The following is a 27,318-nucleotide window of genomic DNA, read 5'->3' as shown; positions in this document are numbered from 1 at the left end:
AATATTTTTGTTTTGTTTTCTGTCTTTGAAGCCAGAATGGACCCACCGAATACCGAGGCCATCTCACCACTGGCTGGGTTGTAGAAGAGTTATAAACCTTTTATAAGAATAAATTATCAGCGAAAGAAGAAAGAGAACTGATAAAACTCGAGTCCTACTTTTTTCCTTATTTGAGTTTTCCTTTTTGCGTCTTTTTGTCAAAACGTATGTGATGCAATCAAGCTAAATGAGTTGTTTGTCGACCCTGGTAAATCTTTTCTTTTTTTTACAGATTTGAAAAGAGCACAATCTCAGCATTACTGCCATTAAAACCACATGCTGATACCATCTTTAGTTCAAAAATTATGGACGTCCAAACACCAAGAGATGTGATGAAGTGATGTGATCAAGTGGCCCTATGTTGGCATGAATCTCCAAATGAAAGTTCCTGACAAACGACTCATTTAGCTTGATCGCATCACATATGCGGAACAGGTTGACATCTACAAAAAAACGCAGTTTCAACTAGATATTGTAAAAAAATTGTGATGAAAATTCTGTTTAACTTTTCCCTGAATCATCCAAAGTTAGTTGATTAGGGTCCAGAAAGTATAAAATTCGAAACACAAGTCTGAATTTTTAAAGAAAGGGTATCATTTTTAACACATTAGAATCATTCTTTGTTATAACAGCACCAACAAAAACCTTGACAAAACAAATTATTGTGGTATTTTGTTGTCAATTTTATTGCTTCACAACATGTTGATAATGCTCTCAAATGCGCTCAAATACTGGAAGTCAATTTTGCAGGGAGTACAAAGCATGGACAGCATACCGGATTTTATTTCCAAAATGTTTATCTTTATTATTTTCCTCTTATAAAATGTGTTACTTATAACACTGAAATCTTTATGTACAATTACCAAGATTCATTAAGAATGGACGGATTGCATCTAGTGCATAACTACATTTTGTGACTTAGATTTTTATGAATACAAATTTTTATATACACATATATTTCATAAAAGGACCCACACTGTCGTTTGTGGTTTTCTCCAAAGCCATGAACATTTTTGATAAAAAAACTTACAAGACTCATATCAACCTCAAAGGCCAGTTCAGCAAGTTTCATCACAGTTAAGATGAATATGTACATGTATTCAACTTTTCCAAATTGGCAGGAGGGATACTTGCTATGACGTCAACACGTGTGTAAGAACGGATCTTAAGTTTGGGAGGCTAATCATCCTTACTCGCAGCTGGTATGCTGAATTGCGAAGGACGCAGCTACAACGTGGTCGGGCTGCTGGCACGTAAATGCGTCTATGGCTTCCGGCCACATCGACCCATATATGACCACGGAGCACAGCCTGAGATCAAAAGTGTTTGATTTTTCTGGAGGAAGGAAAACCGGAGGGCCCGGAGAAAAACCCTCGTGGCACAGGAGAGAACCAACGCACAACTCTACTCACATGCGATCCGCGGCCAGGATTCGAACCGTGGTCACCTTGGTGAGAGGTGAGCACTTTACGCACAAGCCACCCATGCCACCAAAATATGTGGTGTAATAGTGACAAATTGCTTTTATCATGGAGGCATTTATCTTGACATGTTTTTAAAAGGCGGCTGCTTCGTATTTTTATTTCGCTGAACAAAATAAGTTTTGTTTAAATATTTACAATAGGGTTTTACAAGCTAACAAAGATCTTATCATATACGTGTACATGTATATCTGGCTGGATAGCTCAGTTGGTAGAGCACCGGTATGGTATTCTGGAGTTTGTAGGTTCATAACCCACTCCAGTATGTTTCTTGTTAAACCTATAGTATCGATTAAAAGGACATTCAGTTTGAAAATGTGCTTATCAGGCCTAATTTATTGCCAAAAGGTGACTTCGAATTTTGTCAGAGCATTGCTGCTATGGTTGAACGCTGGACAAAACTATAACATGGGCCAAGGCACTAAGAATTTGGTCAACATTGAAATTATCACCCTTAAAATGGGCAACTATGAAATGGTAACCTTTAAAAATGAGCACCTTTAAAATGGGCACCTTTTTATATGGTCACCTTAATATATAATCACCTTTGAAATGGTCACCTTTAAATTGACACCTTTGAAATGGCACCCTTGAAATGACCACCTTCTTAAAGGACACCTGTACAATAGGCACCTGTAGAGGTTTATCTCCCCTTGGTAGGTGATGGTATGGTTTCCTGTGAGCTGCCACTGTCCAAATCCACGTCTTTAGACTCGGCTGCAGCTGCTGCTGCTGCTGCGGCGAGCTCCTTAGCCTTCGCCTCAGCTAGCCGCTCGGCCTCGCGAGCGGCTTCATAGGCTGCGATCCTCTTCTCGCGCTGGTGCTGGGCTTCGATAGTGGCCGCCTGAAAAGCGCAAAGACGACGGTAAAATGATTAGTCGGGCAGAAAATATTGCTTAGCAAATTTCTGCACTCCATGAAATTTGACTCCGTGCACAAGTACCCCTCAATGGTTACAAAGGGCGAGTTGGGGGAGACCACTCGGAGGGACATACGAACGCTCAACCGTCGGCACTGGAAGCTCGCACAAAGACCCCACGGGTTTGTGCATGTGCGAGCTTTGCACCATACACACGCGAACCGGGCACGCAGTGTGTCCCGCCCACGGAGGTTTTTTCGAAAGAGGTAAGGAAGCGCCATCTTGTGTTCGTGCACGGAAACTATAGTATTGATTCCAAATGCAAATTCGGAATCGTGAGTCCACTGTTTTGAGGAATCAAATTTTTGGAGGAGTCGATTTAAGTTTCCCGGTAGTTTCTAGGAGCAGATTCCGTTGCAAATTCAAATAGCATGCAGCTCATCGGGAACAAGAGCAGAACATATAGCATTTGAGAAAAATAATTGAATTACAAAAACAGTCAATATATAATCTCTACTTTATGAAAAATATACAGTGGAACGTCGCTATACCGAACACCGCTATACCGAACATTCGGCTATACCGAACATCTGCCTTGTGTACAAAACAAACCGAACATTGTTGTTGGAAATGTCAACAGAAGAGTGACAAATGGCTATAATAACCCCAAGGAAAACAAGGGAACCCGTGTAAGCTCAAATACTAGTAATTACATGATTCAATAGTCGCACATGTTCAAAGTCGTCTTTTGGTAACTACCAGGGCGAACATGGTGAAGTTCTGCTATGGAATTGAAAAGATGAATGGACACGTTTAGCGACTCCGCGCGTGGTTGGAAATGCAACTACACAATTGAAAAGGTCAAAAGAGGGCGCTACTAATGTGTGAAATCGCTATACCGAACGATCACTATAACGAACAATTTTGGATCCCGCGATGTCCCTTAAAGCGACTTTTCACTGCAAAAGACTGGAGCAGAGTTTGAACCTGCAACCTCCGGATTGCCGTTCCGCTGCTCTACCAACTGTGCTATCCAGCCCTATGTTGACGGTTTCCCATTCTGTCAATGTCTTTGTTCAAGGACCGCTAGTCAGAAACCATAAACCTGTTTATGCCATGTAGCCAGGGATCACGCCCAAAGTCATGATGCTAGCAACAATAAGGAACCCCCAACATAGGGCGGGGTAGCTCAGTTGGTAGAGCACTGGAAAGGCAATCCGGAGGTTGCCGGTTCAAACCCTGCCCCGGTCAATTTCTTTGTTCAACTTTTTAAAAAATGATTACAATGCACTTGGTCGGTTTCCCTTTGGTCGGTTTCCCATTTGAAAACAAAAAATAATAATGAATGAATGAATTAATTGCATGTTACCTCTTTCTCCGTCTGCAGGATTTTCTTGGTCTCCTCGAGTTTGTTCATGTGCTCGTGAGCTCGGAAGAGTTTGCGAATGAAGAAGATGTGAATCTGATGGGTCCAGAAGTTGAACTGCCTCGTCTCCTCGTCCATGTCTTCTTCTGGCTCCTCTGCGAGACAGAGTATTCAACATCTTCAGGTAATGGGCAGTTGTCTGGTTTATTAGGGGCAGCGTTGAATCACGTTCATCACAAGTCATCAAAAGTCGCGCGTCGCCGTAGCCATGCGCGTCAGCAAAATGAAAAAAATTTTTTTTCAATGAAAGATGATGTCTCAAAACCGCCAAACTCACTGGTTTGACTGGAATCCTGCTGCTGCACAATTTTAACGTGTTTTTAGATTGGGTTATGGTCGAGAATAAGCTTTATGTGGCCTCTCTGGACTCCCATATATTTGCACTAAGTTCAGTTGGGCACCATTTGCAGTCGTCAGCCGGCATTTGAAGCAAAAAAATCAGGTAAAAAAAAAAAAGCCGCGTCGCTGCACCACTTTTTGGGCAAGCTCCATACCAGAAACCGGAGACTTGCAGCCGGAGCATATTGCAGCCACTGCCATAAACACCGGGGCAAACCCCTTCTCTTAGCGGAAAAGTTACTGGGTTCTTTAATGTGCGTGCATAACACAACACACGGGACCTACGGCTTTACGTCCCATCCGAAGGACGAAGCAATAATGGTAAAGGGCCTTGCTCAAGAGCACAAGGACCATGTCCCCAACAGGATTCGAACCCTTATACTACGGCACACGATCGAGTCGAACACCGTAATCATTGGACCACAGCACCCCACATGATGTCTATCACAAGTTCATCACAAGAGAATGACATTCACCATATGTTCATCACAAGTCCATAAGAGTTCATCATAAGTTCTTCACAAGTCAATCACAACTTCATCACAAGTCAATTACAAATTAATCACAAGTCAATCACAAATTAATCACAAGTCATCACGAGTTATCACAAGTCTATAACAAGTTCTTCACAAGTCAATCACAACTTCATCACAAGTCAATCACAAACTTCATCTCAAGTCAATCACAAGCTTCATCACAAGTCAATCACAAACTTCATCACAAGTCAATCACAAGCTTCATCACAAGTCAATCACAAGCTTCATCACAAGTCAATCACAAACTTCATCACAAGTCAATCACAAGCTTCATCACAAGTCAATCACAAAGTAATCACAAGTCTATAACAAGTTCTTCACAAGTCAATAACAACTTCATCACAAGTCAATCACAAGTCTGTAAAAGTGTGTCATTACAAAATGACACTTTTTTGACTGATACAAGCTAACTTACCTTCGGGCATTTCGTTCTGTTCAGCCCCCATGGACAGCATGGACTGGAGCAGGTGTGGTTGTTGTGTTTCCTCTCCTCCAATGGAGGGGGCTCCAGGACCACTGTGGGACGACGCAGCCAAACCTGAGGCATCTGCGGATTGAGAAAAACATTATAAAAAGTTCTACAGATATGAGGTATGTACCTCGATCTATCACATATACCTTTATCATGCTGCCACCATTACAGTCATGTTCCCTGTATCCAATAACATTACTGAATAATAATGTTTTTTGTGCAAAAAAGGAACCAGAATATTTTTCCTTCCAGTCTCGCTTTGGTTACGTTGAGTTGAATGGGGAACAAATCAAGATGGCCGCAACATGATAATGGTCTATTGGGCTTTGTCCGCAAGAGGCAAGACAGAAGGCAAGCTTCAGTAAAAAGTCCACAAACTGTCTGTCGAATTCTAGAGAATTTCACCACTATACTCTGCAAAATACTTTGGTGAAATTCACAATCACCCCAACTCAATGGAACGAACGTGAAGTCGTACCAGATTCTGAGTGAGTTCCCAAACTTGGATCTTAACTTCCAATTCGAGTTGATTTTGAGGAGATGAGATGTCTGACCTGATTTTAATGCCTTTGGGTCCACGTTGGTGTTACTTGGGTCTAGGCCAACGTCTGTATGCTGACTTCCAGTCGCTACAGAACCTTGAACCTGTCAAAAGTACAAGTAGCGAAAACATTTGATATGGTTTGATAATTGATTTGTTTCCAAACATCAAAATTGTAGTAATTAATAGTTAAATTGGGCGATAAAAGTATGATGTTGCAGTTATAAATTTGAGGTTTAAAAACAGGGACCCGGTTGCCTGCAATGGACAGAACCAGTTTTGACGTAAAGTCTAAACTATATATCTGAAATCATCTGACATAAATTAATTCATCATAATCTGCATTTCCCCCGAGTTTCAAAACCCATGTACATTGAGGATTTTTTCATGAAAAATAAATTAAAGACGAAAAAATAGTACTTTGTTGTCCAGGTTCAGGGGCCATGTTTATTAATGACAAGTTTAACTGAGTTTAAAAACCCATCCACATTGGTGTATTTCTTGGATGAAAAGCTATCTAATGATGAGAGCAGAAATTTGCGCTGGTTCAGGGGCCATGCTTATTACTGAAAAGTTTAACAACTCTCGCAAGGCTATCAACCAATCAGAAACGTCCAACTGGCTGAGGTTTCTATGAATAATTCATGTATTTTCATTAACCTCAACTTTTGCAGCAGATAGCTCCAACCCCGATCCCTTATTGGTTGCATCGGTGGATGAGGCAACCCTAGGCCCGGGCGACATGGATTCAGACGTCACTCCCGTGTGATGCGGGGAACCGGGACCGGTGGTACCCTGCTCCTCACTGTCATCAAGTGGCTGTCAGGAAAAAGAATAATGCATTGAAAATAGCCCCTCATCATTGCCTTACTCCCCGCCTTGTATTTTTTGGTTTAGCCCTGCCCCTCTCATCTACCACACCCCCAGAGCCGAGTGTGTATCAGTCTAGGCTTAAATTTGCATAATTCTATTGTTAGCCCCATATGCATGGAATTTGAACTAGCCATGTGTGCTTCAGTCTGCTGGGTGCTGTGCTAGGATTAGGTTGTCTGTGGAGGGCTGTGCAAGTTTTGCCTGGGTGTGGCAAGGGAAAGACTTGATGCAATAAGACAGTAGGTTGTAGTGCAGGATAACTCAGTCAAATCCCCCCTCCCCCTGGGTTGGGAGTAGAGTTATGGTGCTTTTAGCTACACCAATCAATATGACCATCACTGAGCCCCGCCCTTTGTAAGTTCTCAAAATTACTTGCTTGCCTTGCATTTACTTTTACAACAAATTCCTGTATGAAATAATTAACATAAATCGTAGCCCTAATAGTTGCCCCTACATTCAGAAGTAGATAATTAGTAATACGGATTAGTAATAAAGGTTCTGATTTGTCTAAATAAAGTAATTTACTTGGAGCCTATAAACATTTATTGTCTTCAAAAAGTGTGAAACATTCCCATATCTGGCCATCACTAATTTTTTTTCCCTTCAGGGACCTATCAGCCTTCAGAGAGTGACAATATGTCCTAAAAAATTCAAAGTTAATAGCTGGGGAAATATTGTAGTATTTACTTAGAAAATTTAGAAATTTTCAGACCAGTCTCGTACGGTTTGTGCACAGGGTGACAAGTGATGGCTAGATGTATGGGAATCTTTCCTTAATTAGTAACATGGATAAGTAATAAAGGATCCAATTTTCTAAATAAAGTTATTTACTTGGAGCCTTTAAACACTACTTGTCTTCAAAAAAATGAAATATCCACTTGAGGTTATCCGATTTCAAAACTTCAAAAACTATTCAATGTCAGTTAACATGGTTAGCTAGCACTGAAGCTCAATAGGGTCTGGATACTACCATGAAGATTACTACAATGTCTGCTGTTTACATGGGTAGCCCTCAAGGGAACAAAGCTAGCTCATGAATATGCAGGAAGTGAACTAATATCTCTTTCTGTTTATACCTGGCTAGCCCTTGAAGCTGATGCAGCAGTGGTCGCGCTGAAGCTACTATGAGTATGGGATATGACGGTACTAGGTCTCGGAGTGGAAGGGTCCTTCACAATGTCCTCTGTCACGTAGATCATGGCACATCCTATCAGCGCCTCGAAGAACTCCAAGAAAGTCATCTAGTATGCACATAAACAAGACAGTGATTGTAGTACCCAGTGTTATACCTGAACCAGACAGGGCTCTGGAGTGCTCTGAAACGTGCAAAACTAAATCAGGCCCACTTTACTCACAGTTTAGCCAGCAAATTTCTCCAAATATTCCACTGGGGCAAAGAAAATGTCCTCAGTATTTCACCAACCAAGTTTGCAGACTCAATTCAATTTTTGAAGGAGACTTTTCTTCAATATTTTGCACATGAGAGGGAAGTCAAGTGATTTCAAAATGGGGCTAAATACTAGACTGGTACATGTCCAACCATGGTCCAACTATTTGAAAAGACTGACCTCTTCATTCAGTGTCAATAGTCTGGTGGCTTGACTATGGAAAAATGTGTAGTAAATTGAGACTAGTTCCCGCTTCATGCCACATGTTTCTTAAATTCTGTTGGCATGGTTGATTGATGCAGTACTGAAGCTGTGTTGGACTGGTTGTTTTAGGTGCCAGTCTATTTTCTTGTTTAGCATGTTTTCAATACCTTAAGTTTTGGGACTCTCATACACAGTATTGAGAAACCCAAATTTTTCGAACTATACCTGAACCTACCAAATGACCAGCAAATGCAGTGGTCGAGTGGTAGATACAAGTGGGTATGAGGTTTTGGGTTTGAGTTCCAATCGACTATTTTTTTTCTAATGAGCTCTCAGAAACCCCAAGCATTTAGTACTCATACAAGCCCTTTAGTTGCTGTAGCGTCTGAAACCGCTCTGCGTGTTACCCCCCTGTACTGCCCAAAACCACCCGAATATCAACTATCAAAGACTCCTTGTAAACTAACAAAATTCCATGATTTTTCATGACTTTCCATGGCAGCTTTAAATTCCAATTTCATATAACTGCTTAAGCACAAAATTTGCTTAAACACAAAAAAACCTTTGCTTGATAGAATCAGGTTATCGACCAAAGCTCCATGCGATTGTTATGCTAAGTAAACAACAGCTAAATACGAGTCACAAGCAATGTACATCGCATGGCGTTTTGGCCGGTAGCCTGATAATATTAAGCAAAGTTTTTTGTGCTTGAGCAAAATTTAAGCAAGATTTTTTGTGCTTAAGCAAATTTTGTGCTTAAGCAGACCATGTTTATCTGTGATTTTTCCATGACTGTAGGAACCCTTTACCTCCAGCTCCAGGTTGCATTCATGAGCATCGTAGGCCCCCGGGTCGTCGGCTGCCAAAACTTCCAGGATTCTCTTGGGAGTCAAGATGTCGTTGATGAGTCGGTAGTCCTTCAGCATGTACAGGAACTGTCTCATCTTCAGGGTTGGCTCGTGAGGTATGTGCTAAGGAAGAATAATTTGCAGAATGACGAGAAATCAGGCCCCCATTTCTGTAATTCTGTCCAACTTTGTGTCTGAGAGTTAGTCCATTCCAAGTCCAACCACAAGCAAAAGGGGATGAATATTAGAGTTCCGGCATCCGGGCAAGACGTTACGTATTCGTACACATATCCATATGGCATCACACGTATGTAAATGTGATGGGGCATTCAAAATTCAGTTTGTTTTAAAATTCAGTTTGACATCGTGCAGCGATGTTTTAAAATAATAATAATGTTATAAAATAATAATAATGTTTTAAAAACCGCTACACGTCCTGCAAAATTCACCATAAAAAGAATGAGAAGTTATTAGAAGCGTCAATTTGGCACAAATTTGGTGTAAAATGGTGAGAAAATGGTGCAAAATGGCTTCCACATGTAGGTTCTGTAGCACTGTTCCGAATCACGTATGAGAACGCACACAGTGATGAAGCCATGTGCGAAATTGATACGAATACATGATAAGGGCGCAAATTTTAAACCTGTCGAAACTCTTTATTGACAAAGTAATATCTTTTTCACACTTCATTTGAATAAATAGTTTTGTGACTTGAAATCCAAAGAGTTGTGATTGACTTGTGAGGACTTGGACTACAAAATCTGTTTCTTTCTTTTTCAATGTCCTCACTTTTACCTTGTTTGGAGAAGAGACTGAACAGTAGATTTCCCAGCATTTGTCCATGTATCCCAGCGCATTGACGGCTCTCCGTGGTTCGTATAGGAACGTCCCCTGGACGTCGCAGGCTGCCGGCACGATGTTGTCCGTCATGGCTTTGGACAGACACCATGAAAGCACCGTGCCGCTCTCACTCCTTGAAAGACAATAAGAAGATAATTATTGGCTACCTGCACAAGTACCCCCTCCACGGTATTAGAAATGGAGAGTTGGGGGAGACCACTGGGAGAGATATTCTAACGCCCGTGCTGGCGTCTGACACTCACGTGCAAAGATGCTACGTTTTTGTGCACACTCAGAATATAACAAGCTATGCCTCCTTCACGCTGTACGCACGTGAACTAGTGCGCGCACACAGTGTGTTCCCCCCACGAGAGCTTCTGAAGGTGATAAAAAAATCTGCTGTTCAAGCACGGAGCCGTCAGTACTGAGACAAAATCTGAGCTGAAACTGAAGATGTACAGGGTGACCCCAAATAAATGCAACCCTAAAACATTTGCCTTTAAAAAAAAAAGGATTGGTGGATTTTCATGTTTTTGGTATCAGATTAAAGCTGAGAGCTTTTTCTTTCAAATACTGAAAAAATCATGAAAATAGCACTTTGGGTTGCTGAGATAATGCCAATAATGTAAAAGTAGTAATTTTTCATCCTGTACACAAAAGAATTACCACAGTAAGGGATTTTCACTGTACCTATTTGTGTATGTCCTAATCCTTACAAACAACACGGCACATAATATGACAGAGTGCAAATGAATTTGATGGAAATACCTTTTGTTTTCCACCTGAACAGGTATCTCATCCTTTTAAGTTCTATTTGAAACCCTTTCAGCATCATAAATATGTCAAAATACTAAAGAAATTGCACAAATGAAGGATAATCGCTCAGTAGGCTTGCTGTAAAAAGTTTCACTGTTCGAAGTACTTGTGAACAGGATGAAAAATGACTACTTTTGCATAATTGGCATTTTCTCAGCAACCCAAAGTGCCATTTTCTTGATTTTTTTCAGAATTTGATAGAAAAAGCTCTCAGCTTTACTCTGATACCAAAAACATTTTAAAAAATCCACCGATCCCATTATTTTTAAAGGCAAATGTGTTAGGATTGCATTTTTGGGGGGGTCACCCTGTATATAGACATTGTTTAAAAAACACTGACCCAATTAAATGTGAAATCAAAATAGTTATGTTTTTCTTATTGACTTACGTGCATTCCTCCTGGTAGATCTGGTAGGACAGTGTGATCAGATTGTTCAGGAACTCTCTCATGAGCAGTTTGTCCAGAGGATTGTGGATGTCTGTGGCAGTCTTATTGGGAGCTACACAAATAAAAAGAACACAAGGTCATGTTAAAGGTATGTAGGATCATTTGCTTTCTGTCCATTTTTTGTTTTTGTTTAACCCCAACTCCCTAGCATAATTTACTAGGAACTGTACCCATCCTGGCAAATTCCAACACCCGCATGGAAAATCGTACACACACACTGTTGGACTTAGTTTCTGGAGGTATGCCAAACCCAACGTAAAAGACCATCAGTTTAGGCGTACTGTACCCATCCTAACAGATTTCAACAAAACCTGCTGTTGGGCTTTGATGAGTTGAGTTCGGTTAGGGTTAAAGCAACAAAATTGATCCAAATCTGTTGAGGTTTCAGCTCAGTGGAGACTATACGTTCAATTTCATGGCGCCGCTAAGCATGTTTTTTTCTGCTAACAAAAGCCGCCACCCATTTCATGGAGACTGTGCAGTATGCACAAGAAAAGGCATGCTAACCTCTACAAAAATGTGCTTAAATCTAAAGTAGGGTACATAAAATTAATCTGTTGAGGTTTCAGCTCAGTGGATGCTATACATTCAATTTCATGGCACCGCTAAGCATTTTTTTTTGTGCTAACAACGCCGCCACCCATTTCACGGAGACTGTGTGCATTACCCACAGCGAAAGGCAAGCTAACCTCTAAGAAAATGTGCTTTCAGTGAGGTAACAATCAAAATCTCCATGTGCGCACAATCGTTAGCACATCCATGCCACGAAATAGTGCTTAACCAGTTCGTGCTGGGGTTATTTTGACATTGACCGGACCCAGACGCGGGATTGTTTTTCACAAACCTCGATGCCAGATGGATTGAGACTGTCATCTGCAGGTAGCACACCCTGATATTTCCGGCCTTGGTCGGTGCACGTGGGTCGCTGACAGATATTTCCGGCCTCGCTCGTTGTGTGTTTATCCATCATCCATTCCAAATACTGCAATACGCAAAACCTTTGCGTGTATACGTCATCCGACGTGAACTTGTTAAGGTAATAGCACCATTTTATGCTATAGTAAGCACAGCTTTTATGCTTACCCATAGCAGTGCAATGTAATCAGCCAAGGTTTTTATAAGCAAGAAACTTTGGTTACCAATTAACTTAGAAGCTTTACTCACCTAGGATTCTATCCATCTCTGTCAGCGTTAGATCGTTATAGTGGAACTGACAGTCTTTCAAGAATCGCCAAAACTGCAGCCTGGTCATGATGAATGTGTTATCAGGCGACGCGTCGTGACCAAGACTGCCGTAAAAATTGTAGACTTTCTTGAAGGTCGTGATGTGACGCAGAACCACAAACATTACCTATCACACGAAATAAAGAAATACGGTATCAGGGTGCTTGTGTTCCGAGGCAAGACCTTTGACTACAATTGTATTTCTGCATCCAGGAGGGTAGAAAACTTATTGCACTGATCTCAAACTGCTGCATAAAATCATATGTTGGTTTGAAACACAACAGCGACTAGCATGGTGCTTGTGTTCTTAGGCAAGACACTTTACTGCAATTATAAGCTTTCGATGGGTATCAAGTGGGTATCCCTGAGGCAGAAAGCAGAGTCTACTATCATGATCTTCTGGATAAAGGTGATCTTGTGGCTTGGTGAACACGGATTTAACTGTAAATTGCATAGAGACATTAGAGCTATATTTAAACCCAACATTATTGTGTCATGTGACTTCACGTTACGTGTGCATTTTTCGAAGCCTATACTCCAAAACTGTATTTCCAATTGGGTCAAAACTTTGTACGCACATAGATAGGGATGTGTTATAGGAGAAATTGTACTGATGTCACGATAACGTCGTCGAAGGCCATGTGACGTCATGTTACAGGTGCATAATTCCAAATTCTTCAGAACTACAGGTCCAATTGAATTGAAACTTTGTACGTACATACTTGAAACTTTGTATGTATATTGACTGCCCGGAAATTCGGCCAATGCACGGAAGACAGTAAGAAAGATACGACTCAAAACAATTCCCACAAAGCCCTTTAAAGGCCAAAAAAAAAAAGGCTCCGGTTTCTGGTACGGAGCTTGCCCAAAAAGTGGTGCGGCGACGCGGCTTTTTTTTTTTTTTACCTGATTTTTTGGCTTCAAATGTGTGCTGATGACTGCAAATGGTGCCCGACTAAACTTAGTGCAAATATATGGGAGTCCAGAGAGGCCACATAAAGCTTATTCTCGACCATAACCCAATCTAAAAACACGTTCAAATTGTGCAGCAGCAGGATTCCAGTCAAACCAGTGAGTTTGGCGGTTTTGAGACATCATCTTTCATTGAAAAAACAACTTTTTCATTTTGCCGACGCGCATGGCTACGGCGACGCGCGCACATACCAGAAACCGGAGACTTTTTTGGGGGGCCAAAAACAGCCGAAACAGCTGTGTTTGTCTCGTTCTTATTTGTAGTGGTTATGTTTCAGTTAGACCACAAGGTCACATGATCTGATTAGCCAATTACCTGTCTAATTTCTTCCTCTCTGTCATTCTCACTGAAGTCGTTCAGCAGGTGGTCCAACTCCAGGGTGAGGCTAGGGCCTAAAGTGTTGCGACTGGCATCACTGCGGGATGTTATATCCCCCAAACCTGCATTTCAACACATAAGAAAGTGTTATTGACTGGAGCAGGTTTTGAACCTGCCACATACAGATCACTGTTTCATGGCTCTACCAACTGAGCTATCCAGCCCTATGTTGGCGGTCCCCATTTTGTCAATATCCTTGTTGAAGTGACGCTATTCAGAAGCCATAAACCTGTATATGCCATGTAGCCAGGGATCACATAACAACTAGGGTTTTATGCATCCTTTACTCCGTTTCTGGATTTCGACTCAGATTTTCGGCCACTGACTTAGGGTAATGTTGTGCAAACCCGACCCAAAACCGAAACCGACTTGACCTAATCAGGTCGGTTTTTCCATCATTTCAGTCGGAACTGGTCAGTTTCGGTTTTGCATATGCGATTCTCAATCGGGTTGGGTCAGTTTAGCCATCTTGAAAAAACCCGAAATAAACCCCCAAAAAACCAACGAAACAGTCAGAAATTCATGTTGTGCCGTATATTGCAGAGTCACTGTGCCCGGTACGACCAACATCAACCCACAGCACGATTGTGCATGCATGGTTTGCAGTCTATTATGCACAGTCTTTAATGTGTAAGCCCACCAGTAGGTCACATTAGGAGATGTTGCTAGAAATCAGATCAGGGTACAATTCTATCGCTTTGCCATAATGTACTTATGACCGCCGTTCTAAAGCCGAAGACAAAGTCATGATTTTGAAAACACCCTCTTGTGGGATGCTGTGGTCCAATTGTTGTGGTGTTCAACTCATGTACCGTGGTACGTGGGTTCAAATCCTGACGGGGAACATGGTGCTTGTGCTCTAGAGCAAGGCACTTTACCATTATTGCTTCTTCCTTTGGGACTTAAAGCCGTAAATCCTGGGTGTTGTGTAATGCACGTTAAAGGAGCCATTAACACTTATCGCTAAGGGGTTTGCCCCAGTGTTTCTGGCAGTGGCTGCAATATGCGCTGCAGCACCTTGTAAACCCTTATAATGGTGCTACAAAATAGGTCTCATATTTCTCATAAACTTCATTTACCTGTCTGTAAAAATAGACATAATTACTGGCGCCTTGAGTACCTAATTGTTGGTAGATACGTGCGCTGTATTACTATTTATTATTATTAATTTGAATTATCCAATGACCTGGGCCAGACGGATCCGGTGTCCTCGTTCTGATGTTGCTGATGTCAGGCGTGTTGTTGCCGTCCATGCTAAAGGCTGGGTACTCTGCCATTCTGTCGTCCACGAAAACTCCCTCGAAAATACGACCGTTCTTGAACGTAAACAACCCCTAAACAACAAGGACAAATCAAGGGATCAGCGACAGGCAAATCTGGAATTTGTAATGAACCAGACTGGTTTAGTTTTGGCCAATAGTCTTGGCTCAGTTTCATACAACTGCAAAATGGTGTTCAGCAAATGTATGTGCTTGGGACAAAAAGTTAGTTGAGAGCCAGCCAAAAGCTATGCATTGCATTGACTGTTTGGCTGTTTTTACACATTAAACATTTTCTGTGTTTAGCAAACTCTTCACAAGATGGAATTTGCGTCATTTTTTTTTTTAAATAACTCGGTTGGGACTCGAACCCATGACTCCTGCTCAGTGTTTACTAGCACAGATGTCTTACCACTCGACCACCGAGCTTGCGGGGGTCGGCTGGCTGGTTTGAATCAGATATAGCATACCCCAATGACACTATTCGTAAAAATTTGACGCCAATTTCAACTCATGAACTAATTTCAACTCCTTTGTTATTGATCATCCCTCTTCCTTGTGATCAGACTTGTGATATACTTGTAATCCATCGCAAGTTAATACTGAACTACAGCACTGTTAGTAGTATAGGCTGTGCATTACGCACCCGTCCGCATTTCTTGTTCTCCACCCACTCCCCTTCAAACTTGGCACCGTTTGCATACAGGAAGACCCCGTAGCCATGCCTCAAGCCCTGATGGAAGTCACCGATGTACTGGTTGCGTAGCGGGTACTGGGAACCGGGCAACCTGCGCAGGTACCAGGTGTGCTCTCCGTGGCCGTTCTGTAAACAAGAATTATTTGGACGTGGCTAAATAATGTGAACAGTAGGGCTGTGCCGAATATGCTGAATATTTGGATATTCGATTAATCGAATATCCAATCATCAATCGAATATCCAAATTGCATTTTTATTTTCGATTCAAATATTCTAAAAATGTGAGCAGTCTCTAGGAGATGATGAAATTGTATATGTTGTGTGGTTTTATTGTCTGTCAAATGCCACACTTTTGTTGAAAGTCATTATTGCACAGATTTGAGGGCTTGCATGATGACTAGTAAGTCAAATTTCTTCTTTAAAGCTACAGTCCATCATTTGCAGCTATCCAAAAAGTAACTGACGCAATTATTGTTGAAAAACAATACTTGGTTGAAAGATAGTAAGGGGACTAAACTCCCTGTGAAATTATTCTTTCTGGCAAGCTGTCATTTTGAAAAAAATCAACGAAAGAAGGCCTTTCCAACGGTGCGTCTCAAAATTTCCGTTAATAGTTAGTTTGTTTTTTTCGGCGAAGCTTTGGCACGACACACATGCGCGTGGTTGCTTTAATTCGTCGGATCAGTGCGCGACATCGCGTAGCTGCAATCGTCTCAGTGAGAACGTGTCTCAGACAATGAATTCAGGCCCAATTCAAAACATGATTCAGCAACTTTTGATTTGAAATTGAGATCCTACAATGTTGTTTTTCTCGGAATATACAGCTGAAGCTGAGCTGAACCTTCCATCAGATTAGTTGTTCAGCACCCTTCTTTAGATTTTGAGCACTTTTGTTGTTTCAAACAGACAAAATGCAGAAATTACAAATGATGGACTATACCTTTAAATATCAGCCACCGCTACTTGTTCTTTATATTCATTTAATAAGCCATTTTATCAATTATCAACAAGCGCAGGCGCACGCAAATCCCAATTAGCAGCCACTTTAGGCTGGCGCATGTTTAACTTGATCAGTGCATTTTGAAAAACTAGACTTGTGATGAACTAGACTACAACACTGCTTTTTTTACCTGCACACCGTTGACCCACTGCCCGTTGTAGGACTGGTCCAAGTCTACCCATCTCATGATGCCCTGGCCGTGGCGGTTATTGGCCATCCATTCGCCCTCGTACACATTACCGCTGCGATACCGCCGGACGCCGTACCCCTGTCGCATGTCGGTCACCCAGTCGCCTTCGTAGAATGACAAGCCGTCTAGATCGTAGCGGATGATACCCTGCGGAACATTTTGAGAGAAAAAATGAAGACTTTGGATTGAATTTCAGCTTCAGGAATGAAAGTTTCCAATAAAAGTCATTAATTGCATTCCTACTGATTTGAATCTGCCAGGCGACTCAAGTACGTTGTTGAGACCTCTGCATTAAAAGCAAGAAGCCATTGGTTCTAACCCTAACCCAGTCAAATACATAATACTTTCAAGGGTGACCAAGCCATATGTTAAGTAGTGGTGGCTAAAGGTTCTACCTTCTTCAATCCTGCAAAATCCTCAAAATACCTCTATGTGAATTCTGAACGATCTTGAATGGGCTCCGTGCACGAGTTCCTCCTCAATGGTAAGAAAGGAAGAGTTGGGGGAGACCACTGGGAGAGACATTCGAACGCATTGCCGATGACGCCTGACGCTCACGTAAAGATGCTATGGCTTTGTGCACACCGAGAATAGAATAAGCTGTGTGTGTACTCCTGGCTATACGCGCACGAACCAGTACGCGCACGCGGTGTCCCCCATGCACAGGGTTCTTGAAAGTGGTCAAAGAAGCCCTCTCTTGTTCATGCACAGAGCAAATAGGATTATGATATTAACCCAAGCGAATGTAAACTAAAGTGGGCCCTAACTTCCCTACTTCTGCAAATTCCTCCAAAACCAAGTGGATGTGAGTCATTTTATAAATTCAGCTTCCAAAGTGTGATATTTTTCCTGTCCCTGTTACCTTGGTACTTTGTATTTTACCATTCGAATGACTTCAAAGGATTTTTTTTTTACTTGTTGGGCAGGTAGTTTGCTATTCATAATCACTCTTGTAGGATGACTGCATGAAGGATTTCATGAGAATTGTCAAATCATAGATGTCAGATGTAACAGGGACAGGGAAAAAGTAGACCCCAATAAGTCCCCAAATTTATAGAATGACCCATTTGGAGACATTTAGAAGGGTTAGTGTAAAGATTGCCCAAGCACATGAACTGACTAAAACTTTCTCATCGACAAACGTACAGTTCCATGTCTTTTGCCGTTGTTCCATTGGCCGGTATACGACGATGGTGTTGACGTGCACCTAAACATTCCTTGTCCGTGTCGTCGGCCTTTCAAGACTTCTCCTTCGTAGGTGCTCTTGTCCGGCCAGGTGTACAGCCCTTTGCCTGTGATTTCATTCATATTGAAATCGCCCTATGAATAAACAACAAATGCAAATGTTATATGCAAATGTTATATGCAAATGTTATATGCAAATGTATGCAAATGTTCAAGCGGTCATGAAATGTACTGGTAGTAGTACAGTGAAATCATTGGTAGACATTAATACTGGGAAGCTTCCATTCTTGAGCAGTCATTGCATATGCATTCTTCAAAGCTCTGACACGCCCCTTAAGGCGAGTGCATTTTCCTTAAGGGGCGTGTTCAGAGCTTTGAAGAATGCATATTAATAAACAACAAATGTTATATGCAAATGTATGCAAATGTTCAAGTGGTCATGAAATGTACTAGTAGTAGTACAGTCACCAAAAATGGGGAACTGTAATCGGTTTACACCATCAGTGCCATATTAACATAAACTCAGAATGAACGTCACAAGGTACATTTCTCTAGTTTTTACCACAAAGACGAGGAGGAAATTCTCAGTTTCTCACTGTCTTATGGAGTTCTTAATGTGTTTTTCTATCATATCTCACCTCGTATCTAACGCCATCGCTCCACGTGTACACTCCTTTGCCATGCATCAAACCCTGCGAAAACTGCCCCTGAAAGTTCAAAAATCCAATCAAGTTATTGCTTACAAATCGAATCTGTATTAATTGTGCCGAGAACAGCTCACCAAAAAAGCTGGTGGTATTAAAAAGCAACAGAAATTTTGTGGATAGAGGGCAGTGTTTTCAATTCGGAGGGAAATTACGGGTTAAAATGACAACTGATGACAACACAAAAAGATAACGCAAGTGCCAGCTAAGGCACGGGGCATAGTGAATGCACCAAACTATTTTGATTCACGAAGTATCTGCTTGAGAAGGTGGGTAAGAAAGTCAGAGTATTGGCCAAACTTCTATTGCTAATCTTGAAAAATAAGGAAAAGGAAGACTGTTTGAGGTTGCAGAAGTCAGTTTGGAGCGATAAAAGGAACTTATGATGAAGGGGCCCTAATGTACACTTTTTTTACCTGGTAACAATTATTAACATTGGATGCAGGCCTACCTGATATACATGGCCGCCACTGAAGTAAGCTGTTCCTTCACCATCAAACAAACCTCGAACCTTTTCACCTTCAAAACTATGACAAAGACACAAAACTTGTTTATCAATGTGAAATATCTAGGTTTTTTTTCTTCTTTGTTAAAACTGTTTTTATAACTAGGCTTGACAAGACAATGAAAAAAATCATAAATTATATGTAGTGTAGGCTACTCATTCCGTGTTCATAATAAAATAATTAATATAGCCCAAGTGGACTGCCTTACCGCACTACATTAGTCGTTACGCAATGAAGACGTCGTCCAACCTGGGCTAGCTAGGATATTGCTGCGCTGTAATACCCGAGCCACACTAGTGGGGCTTCCAATTTGCCTGCAGTCGGGGATCCCCTATTGTCCCTTTTTTGTTTGTACTTTAACTTTATACTATAGGAAGATCTCCCATATAAATTTGTACACGATCGGGGGACCTTCGGGAATTGGGGACCCTAGTATTATCCTCTATTGTTCAACGTCCTCTATTGAATGCAGAAACAAACTAACACACAATGATTTTTAATTGTTCCTCTTCCCTTTTCCTTTGTTTATAAATTATACTCTCACTATTTTGCAACAACTCATGACATTGGTTCTGTACACGTTTTCTAACCGAGTCCTCAATTTGGTTCCTGTCCTCAATTCATCGAAGATGTTGCACGTGTTTGTCCTCGATTCACACCATAAACAAAAGCATCTTTGTAAACACCGGCAATCATGGACCCCCCCCCCCCCCCCCCCCCCCCATTGTCCCTAATCCTCATTCCTTAACTGTTTAGCAACAGCTCTCATTTGGTTTTGTACACACATTTCAATACTGGACGTTCAGTCAATCGTTTGTCCTAGGTCCACGATTGACGGTGTTTACATACTAACATACACTAAAATAAAAGCCCTTTCTACAATGAAAAGAACAGGTTGCTCGATATATTGAATGCCCCACGATCACTAGGCCTACTGCCAACTGCTACGTCAAGCATGTCAAGAGTCTCGTGCCGGCACACACCTTTCAACGATCAATTCCGCCAGAGTTGGTTCGTCATATTCGGGGGAGGTGTTGGTTCTTTAGGCGGTTCTTGCTCCTCTGCTGTCCCTTCCTCCGTTCCGACATCGTCCTGCTTCTCTTCTGATTCGTCTTCTTTCTTCTCCTCTGGTGCTGGTGGTAATTCTTCCACAATTTTGTCCTTTTTAGCATTTTTCGCTTTGCCCTTCCCTTTGGAAGCCATTTTCGACCCAGTGCAGACGATCGGCCATAGACCTAACAGCGCCCTCAACGTCAGCAGTTGAACGTTTTCATTAGCAACTTGCCGTTGCTATGACTAATTACACCCAGAATCATACGCAATTAAAATAATTCCAAACAAACAAAACTGAGTCAGTTTTTCGTCATTAAAGAGCCATATTCTGTTTAAAAAGGATATCAGAAAGTCATTTTAAATATAATTAGCTATAATCTTAATGTTTTTATGCAAACTCCACCGAAGAGCGGACTGATATAAATAGTGGGTTGTCTTGTGATGCGGTGAAAACAACACCATGTGCACAGGATAAACACTTCACTTCCGCATTCGGTTGCGAGAGAACAGACAGACAGCACGTCTTCGCCATACTCACTTAAAATCACTTTCGTCAAATATTACTGCAATATTTCTGTCTAAAAATGTCGAGAAGTGCAGGCACACTTCAGACTACGCACCAGGCGACGTATGTTCCGCCTCGAATGATGCCAGGGTAAGTAAAAATTTCAAGTAAAAAATCCCTGTATAGTGCAGAAAAATTTGGTCAAAATAATGCAAAACAAAGTGTGGCGATTTGACTGTAGTCTGTGGCCAACAAATTTCTCCTTAAAATAAATTTCCATTGAAAAGGGGTCCTTATTAATTTCTCACAGCAAAGTTTTACTACCACTACCTGGTCGCAATTCAGTTTTAAAATTTTAAGACTTCCCCTCACACTTACTGACTTAGCACCGTATTTTTCCAAATAATTTAGGCCTAAATTTAAGTTAGTCGTTTCTTTAGGAATATGAGGCTGAGTCGTTTTCATATGATATGCTCATTTTTCTTAAGTGCATGTAAGCCCAAATAACATTTTCATTGTATTTATTGATATCATTAGTTATTTTTATTTTATGACAGGTACAAAGGGCATTGTCCAACAACAAAGTTTGACTATGGCGAAACATACGGCAATGCTACCGCCAAGTATTTCCAGGACTACCGCTCGGAAACACTGAACCAGAGCAAGAGTAACTACGCCAAAGGCGGCCAATTCCCGACAGTCTACACCCACAATCCCGACCTAGTCATCCACGCTAGGGACCGGACACGTGAACAGTGGCGGACAGCACCGAAATATGAATTGACCAATGTGAATTACGACCGCAAAGAAGAGATCAACAAATTTGACAAAGTAAAAGCCTGAGATATGTACATGTACTGCAGAAATGTAGTCAAGTACTCACGAGTCCATTACAAGTCCTTCAGTCTGAAGTCAAGTCACATGCTATTCTGTGCATGAGACCTATAACAAGGCATTCCATTGTAAATGTCCGTCCCCTCTTTAGTACTCGGGTTGTAGCGGTGCTTTCCTCGCATTCAACCGCTGTGACCCGGGTTCAAATCCCGCATGGGCCAATATGTGGATTGGGTTTTCAGCCCCTTCCTGATTCCTTGAGTTTCCCCAAAATGTTCTTCTCATTGTCTCCTCATTGTCTGTCTTCTCTCTACAGGTTTCTTCTGGCTTGCAAGCTAAAGTGCCTGTGGCGCTTTCGGGGAATCCTTGGTTTCAGTACCAGAAATTAAAATTCAAAATACTGGTTTTCACCAATACTTGTGATTGACTTGTGATATACTTGACTACTACTAAAATTTTGCTTATATTTATAATAATGTTTTGAACTGATTTGGCAAAACATGCATGTCAAAAAAATACAACGTACAATGTATACGTGTATGACTTTATTCAAAATATAATTAACTCCCTACTGTCTTTTACCAAGTACCCAGTACTGGACCAAGTCCGCCAAAATCCATCAGTCACACTGCTTCTAATGCATGCTTTGCAGGCCTCCAGGACCAAGTCCATCATTTTCCATCAATATTTAGACAAACCAGGTCTGCAGGACCATGTCCCCAAAAATCCACCTAAATGGGGGATGGATTTTGATGGAGTTGGGGAGGTTAGGGTTAATAATGTTGCTTTTCGTTGATAGAAGATGCAACTTTACAACTAATTTTTCTTTAGTAACTTCTTTCATTCAGCTGTTGCCAGCTTCATTTTAACAAAAGCATTGGCAGTTAATATATACCTACTGTGCATGTACACTTAATTGTGTGCTTATAAAATTACCTTCTTGTTTCTCAATCTAGCTTGCCCAGGAGCACCGCCAGCATTACAAAGACAGGACGGGCACGGTGCAACGCGTCAACGAGTTCTTGATCCCAAAGAGTGCAGAGGACATGTACAGGCAAGATGTCAAATCGTAAGTAGACTACCGATTGCATCCTGGAAATCTGCTTGATTGTGTTCTCTTGGTTGGTTTGACTTCTGTGGATCTTGCTTGGATTCTAACCCAAGACACATAGCGTGGTATGGACTAGCACTGCCTAACAATTGCGTTCTCTTGATTGGTTTGGGCTTTGTGGACCTCTGTTGGATTCTAACCCAAGACACAAAGCGTGGTGTCGGGTAGCACTACCTTGCAAAACCAGCAACCAATGGTGTGATTTAAGTACCTTATTAACAGTTTTTGTCGGCAACAAACTACATGTGATAGAAACAGACCTGCTACAATGTTTGGAAAGATTGTTGTGGGTGCTGGTGTTTTCGCACAGTTTTCCTTGCGAGAGTAATATGGTTTGGAATTGCATGGTTTGATTTCCAAATTGCCGATGTTCAGGAAAGTTTATGACTGGGTGGGATGCATCGACAGGAGAAGACACATGTACGTTTGTACAGTACATGTACATTTGTACAAAGTTTGCACTAATGAGTGTGTATCTGCAGAGAAGATATGAATCTTGAAATATTATACAAATAATGACGGTTTATGAGTGCAATGGTAAGAATAATTTCATGAGGTTGACAGATCTAATGTGAAATGGAACACTCCATCTGTCACTATAAGTGTTCTTTCTATTGCATGAATGTGAAACATTCATTATTTGTTTTATAAAACACCTGAATAAAACCTTGTCATCTGATTGGTAACTTGTGAGCTTGTAAACTGGTACTATGAATGTTTAACATCAGAGCCATTGGAGCTGCAATAGAAGTTCTATTTACCGTGGAATGGAACTTCTATTTTTGCAGTGTGGCCGCGCTGTGCGTTGGGACAAATAATTCAATGACAGTTGACACATGATCAACAACCCACCAATCAGATGACGGCAATATATTCAAGTGTTGCATAAAACTGCTTATTGTATATCTTGATATTATGTTAATCCCTGTATGACAGTGAACCATCGTATTTGCTGCATAGTTTTGACAATTGTATGTTAAATGAATATATTGAAAAGTATTCAAATTACATGTATTTATAGTATCGTGCATGATTGCCATAGTTGAAATAGTTTTTGTAAATTTATATCTTTGTTTAATACAGTAGACTACTTGCTTTTAGTGAGATCAAAACGTGATCATTCCATGAATCCAAACAATTTCAGGCCTCTGAATTACACAGATCAAAAGGAAAATCAGATATTCAAGTAATGCATTAGACAATGACAGGAGATTAAACAGTGATAGTAGGTCATAAAAACTCAATAAAAAAAAATCCAGACCCGTTGATTATTTTTTTCCCTAACCAATTATTAAACTCAATTTTTTTTTATCGTATCACAAAAGTAAAACATATCCAGCTCTTAACATTTCCATCAACTGTTTAGAAATGCTACACAATGTATTTAGAATCTTTTCAAAGGAACTACAGCACAGCCAAAACCTGATTTAATCTTTTATTTTGTGCACTACTGTCCTCTGCTTAACCCCAAGGAATTTAATTTCTTACATACGTAAGATAATTGTACAGACAGTTTTATTTCTTACATACCTAAGATAACAGTAAAGACAGTTTATATTTCTTACATATAAAAGATAACCGTAATTGTACCTAAAAGTTAGAGTACAAGTAGCATAGTTTTTTACCAATACTTGTATTTTTTATTTACCGTTTGTGCGTATTGTATTGATTATTAATTCATTACTGAAAGTAATGAAGTCATGAACATGTACAAACATATATACATGTACATGTCATTGTATGTAGCTTTACCTTAAATTGGATTGAATCTTTAATTCATAAGAAATATTAAATGAAATTAAGAAGTCTTTCTCCAAGTTTGCCTCTCGTTTATAAAATTACATCTTTCATTAAACTTTCAATGCTGGTATGCACCCTTTTCTTCTTCACTCCTATGGAAGCAATAATTTGCACTTCACGCACCTTAACTTCTAAAGAGATTTTGATGTTTGCAGTGGCTGCCCAAAGTTGGTTTGGTCTGTATTAACGCCTCCCTAACCGCAAGAGTAAGTGATTTTTTCTTTCTTTTTACAGCATTCCTTGAAATTTAAACAGTTTTAAATTTCAGAAGGGATATTTGTGAGACATCAATGCATTTTGGAAGGAACACAAGTTTTCAACCTGCTTTGACACTTTTGACTTTACTGAATGGAACAGCAGGGTACAATGTACTCGGAACTGCAAAGAAGTTAAGCCAGTTCTGTATCATGACAAAGTAGTCAAGGTCAAAGATCATTTGGGATAAAATCACTGACACCCATTCTGCTGAAGAGAAGATTGCATTAAAAACTTGGTGCATATTCTTATTGTCTCAACACCATAAAGTGCATTTTTGTCTCATGAACTAAATTGGTGAATGGTATAGTAATTATGAGGGTTGGGTCACCAACTGAAACACACCTTTAATATTTTTTCTTTCCATATTTGATTTTTAATTTTCAGTGTAGGCCTACTTCAATCAATTTCTGCAACTTTCACATTTCTAATTTTCAGGGGACACACTGGTGAATATTCATGGGAGGTGGTGGTTTCGAGGGCTTCACACAAAGGGAAACTAAAACTCTGCACCTTGTTGAATAGATACACCAATCTAATTAATTATTAAACAAATTTATCTCTGAAGGGGCAGGTGTATGACATCAAACTGCACAAGTTTGGGAGGACTTTGTTTGTTGAGGTTTACAAAAACCTTGGCTTTACTCCAGCTTCAGCTTAATCTCTAGTTCAATCTTTCATAACCCAAAGCAAATAGAACAATCTACGCTTTGGCTACATGTTCTCGAAGCATAGAAGAGAAAACCTTTACAGAGCTGAACCAAATTTTATGGTGCTGCCATAAAATCGGCCAAGTACCAACCTCACCCAATGCACAACTAACAAAACTGGCTGGTTACCTAATTTTGCTGTGTATTTTCCATGTTTGGCAAATTTCTGTGTTAAGCAGTACCATGAAGCTGAAACTGGAGACAAAGCCGAAGTTTGGCAAATTCCAGGAGTTTCTGGCAATTCAGTGCCTTGCACACAAAATCTTAATATGATTAATCCTTAGTGTAGTTATCAAAACCAATAGTTGTTTCTTGCTTTTCTTTGACAGAGCTGAGGAAGATGTGAATATCGAGTCCGAGGCCAGACTGAAGAAGATGCTGAACAAACCGGTCATGAGAGCACCCAAGACAACCTCCACCAACAGCCGGACTTCAACTGTTCGAGACCGCGCCATGAGAGATGTCGTCTTTGAGTCCAGATAATTTGTGTTATTTCTTTCCCTTTTAAATTTAGTACATGTTTAATCTTTTTTTGGGGGGGGGGGGAACACGGTTTGACACGGGTGGAAAGTATTCCCACAATGCATCATGGCCTCCATAGAAATTGAAGTAATATTCGGGATGGCACAAGTACATGTACATCTAAATGTACAAAAATGTACACATGTAACATTAATTTGATTGTAAATGTTTAATGATTCAACTGAAAATTATGATGAAATCCCATGAGAACTGAAGAAATTGTTCATATGTGTACATTGTACTTTTTTCTACAGTACAGATACATTTTGTACATGTACAAAATGTACATGCAATATTTACAATGTATCTGGTGATGATTTTATCCGCAATACTTCAGATTTTATGCAGGGAACTTGATTTTGGAGATTTATGAAAAGGTAAATTGTTTTTTGGAGCAATATGCAAAATAATTTAAAACCTAGATATCTGTTTTTTCAAACCTAAGCAATTTCGCATTGTTGATAATCGCATTGGGGTTCTCACAAACTGAAATTAGAATTTGTGGTTAACGGTGTTAAACCATTATCATATAAGAATTAATTCTTGATATTCTTTTCTGTACAGGTTTTAAACAATAAGAGTGTGATTTAATTGATTTATGGGATTGTTTGCGTATTTTATTGGGGATTTATTTCAGGATATCTTAACTAAGAGTGTTTGTAATTCAAATTGATATGGAATAAAGTTGAATGAAGCCTGCACCGACTTGTAATATGTTGAAAACTGTGTTAGATCAAGAATGGAGATGTATATAGAAAAGGAATTTCATTCTGTACACCTATCATACATTATGATACCTGCACATGACTGTATAAGGTGTACAAAGTGCATTGCATTCATGTCCATCCAAAGTTTAGCCATTACGTTTTCAAAGGATCTATACGAGATTTCAAGCACTTTATCTTAATTATTTGACGTAAATCTAATTAGCTCATAGGCGAAGACGGGGGGGGGGGGCCTACATTTATATATTTTTTGAAAAGTGCCCTTTCCCATTCAAATGCCCTTTTTTCACCAGCGATAAACCCCCCCCCCCCATATTTTTTTACAGAGTGTCCTTTTTTTTTAAGAAGTGCCTTTTTAAAAACAAGCTGTGCCCTTTTTTGTTCCATCGGCAGCAGTTCCGGGTGCCTTTTTTGTATTTCACGCATGTCTCGCCCTGAAATTAAAAGCAAGTACCACATGGCATATTGTCGGTTACGAACAGCGCCCCCATCGACAGATAGTACCAGCCAGCACCCCCCCCCCCCTCCGCTTTTTGGATTGTACGGAGGCCAAGTGTTCCGACAAAATAACTGTCTA

At 40.5% G+C, this 27,318-nt stretch overlaps 2 protein-coding genes across 2 annotated transcripts; one reads left to right on the top strand and one right to left on the bottom strand.

Annotated features, from left to right (window-relative positions):
* Nucleotides 1-1,974: 1,974 nt before the first annotated feature.
* Nucleotides 1,975-20,494, bottom strand: LOC119728878 (radial spoke head 10 homolog B-like). The gene is given in 19 exon segments (XM_038201310.1): nt 1,975-2,364; nt 3,749-3,900; nt 5,096-5,227; nt 5,707-5,797; nt 6,354-6,512; nt 7,643-7,807; nt 8,968-9,129; nt 9,802-9,979; nt 11,051-11,162; nt 12,275-12,461; nt 13,623-13,747; nt 14,872-15,019; nt 15,591-15,767; nt 16,772-16,978; nt 17,978-18,151; nt 18,655-18,723; nt 19,172-19,247; nt 20,210-20,249; nt 20,252-20,494. Coding segments are annotated over 19 exon segments (2,733 nt in total). The 5' UTR covers nt 20,430-20,494; the 3' UTR covers nt 1,975-2,163.
* A 275-nt stretch (nt 20,495-20,769) lies between these two features.
* Nucleotides 20,770-26,717, top strand: LOC119728879 (protein FAM166C A-like). The gene is made up of 4 exons (XM_038201311.1): nt 20,770-20,934; nt 21,342-21,615; nt 22,575-22,687; nt 25,824-26,717. Exons 1-4 carry the CDS (start codon nt 20,864-20,866, stop codon nt 25,975-25,977), a joined length of 612 nt encoding a protein of 203 aa, XP_038057239.1. The 5' UTR covers nt 20,770-20,863; the 3' UTR covers nt 25,978-26,717.
* Nucleotides 26,718-27,318: the final 601 nt, after the last annotated feature.

The sequence above is a fragment of the Patiria miniata genome, unplaced genomic scaffold (genome assembly GCF_015706575.1).
Source record: "Patiria miniata isolate m_02_andy unplaced genomic scaffold, ASM1570657v1 HiC_scaffold_20, whole genome shotgun sequence".
NCBI classification, from domain to species: Eukaryota; Metazoa; Echinodermata; class Asteroidea; order Valvatida; family Asterinidae; genus Patiria; species Patiria miniata.
Note: the sequence above shows the minus strand (reverse complement) of the source record. Positions and strands in the feature narration are given on the sequence as shown.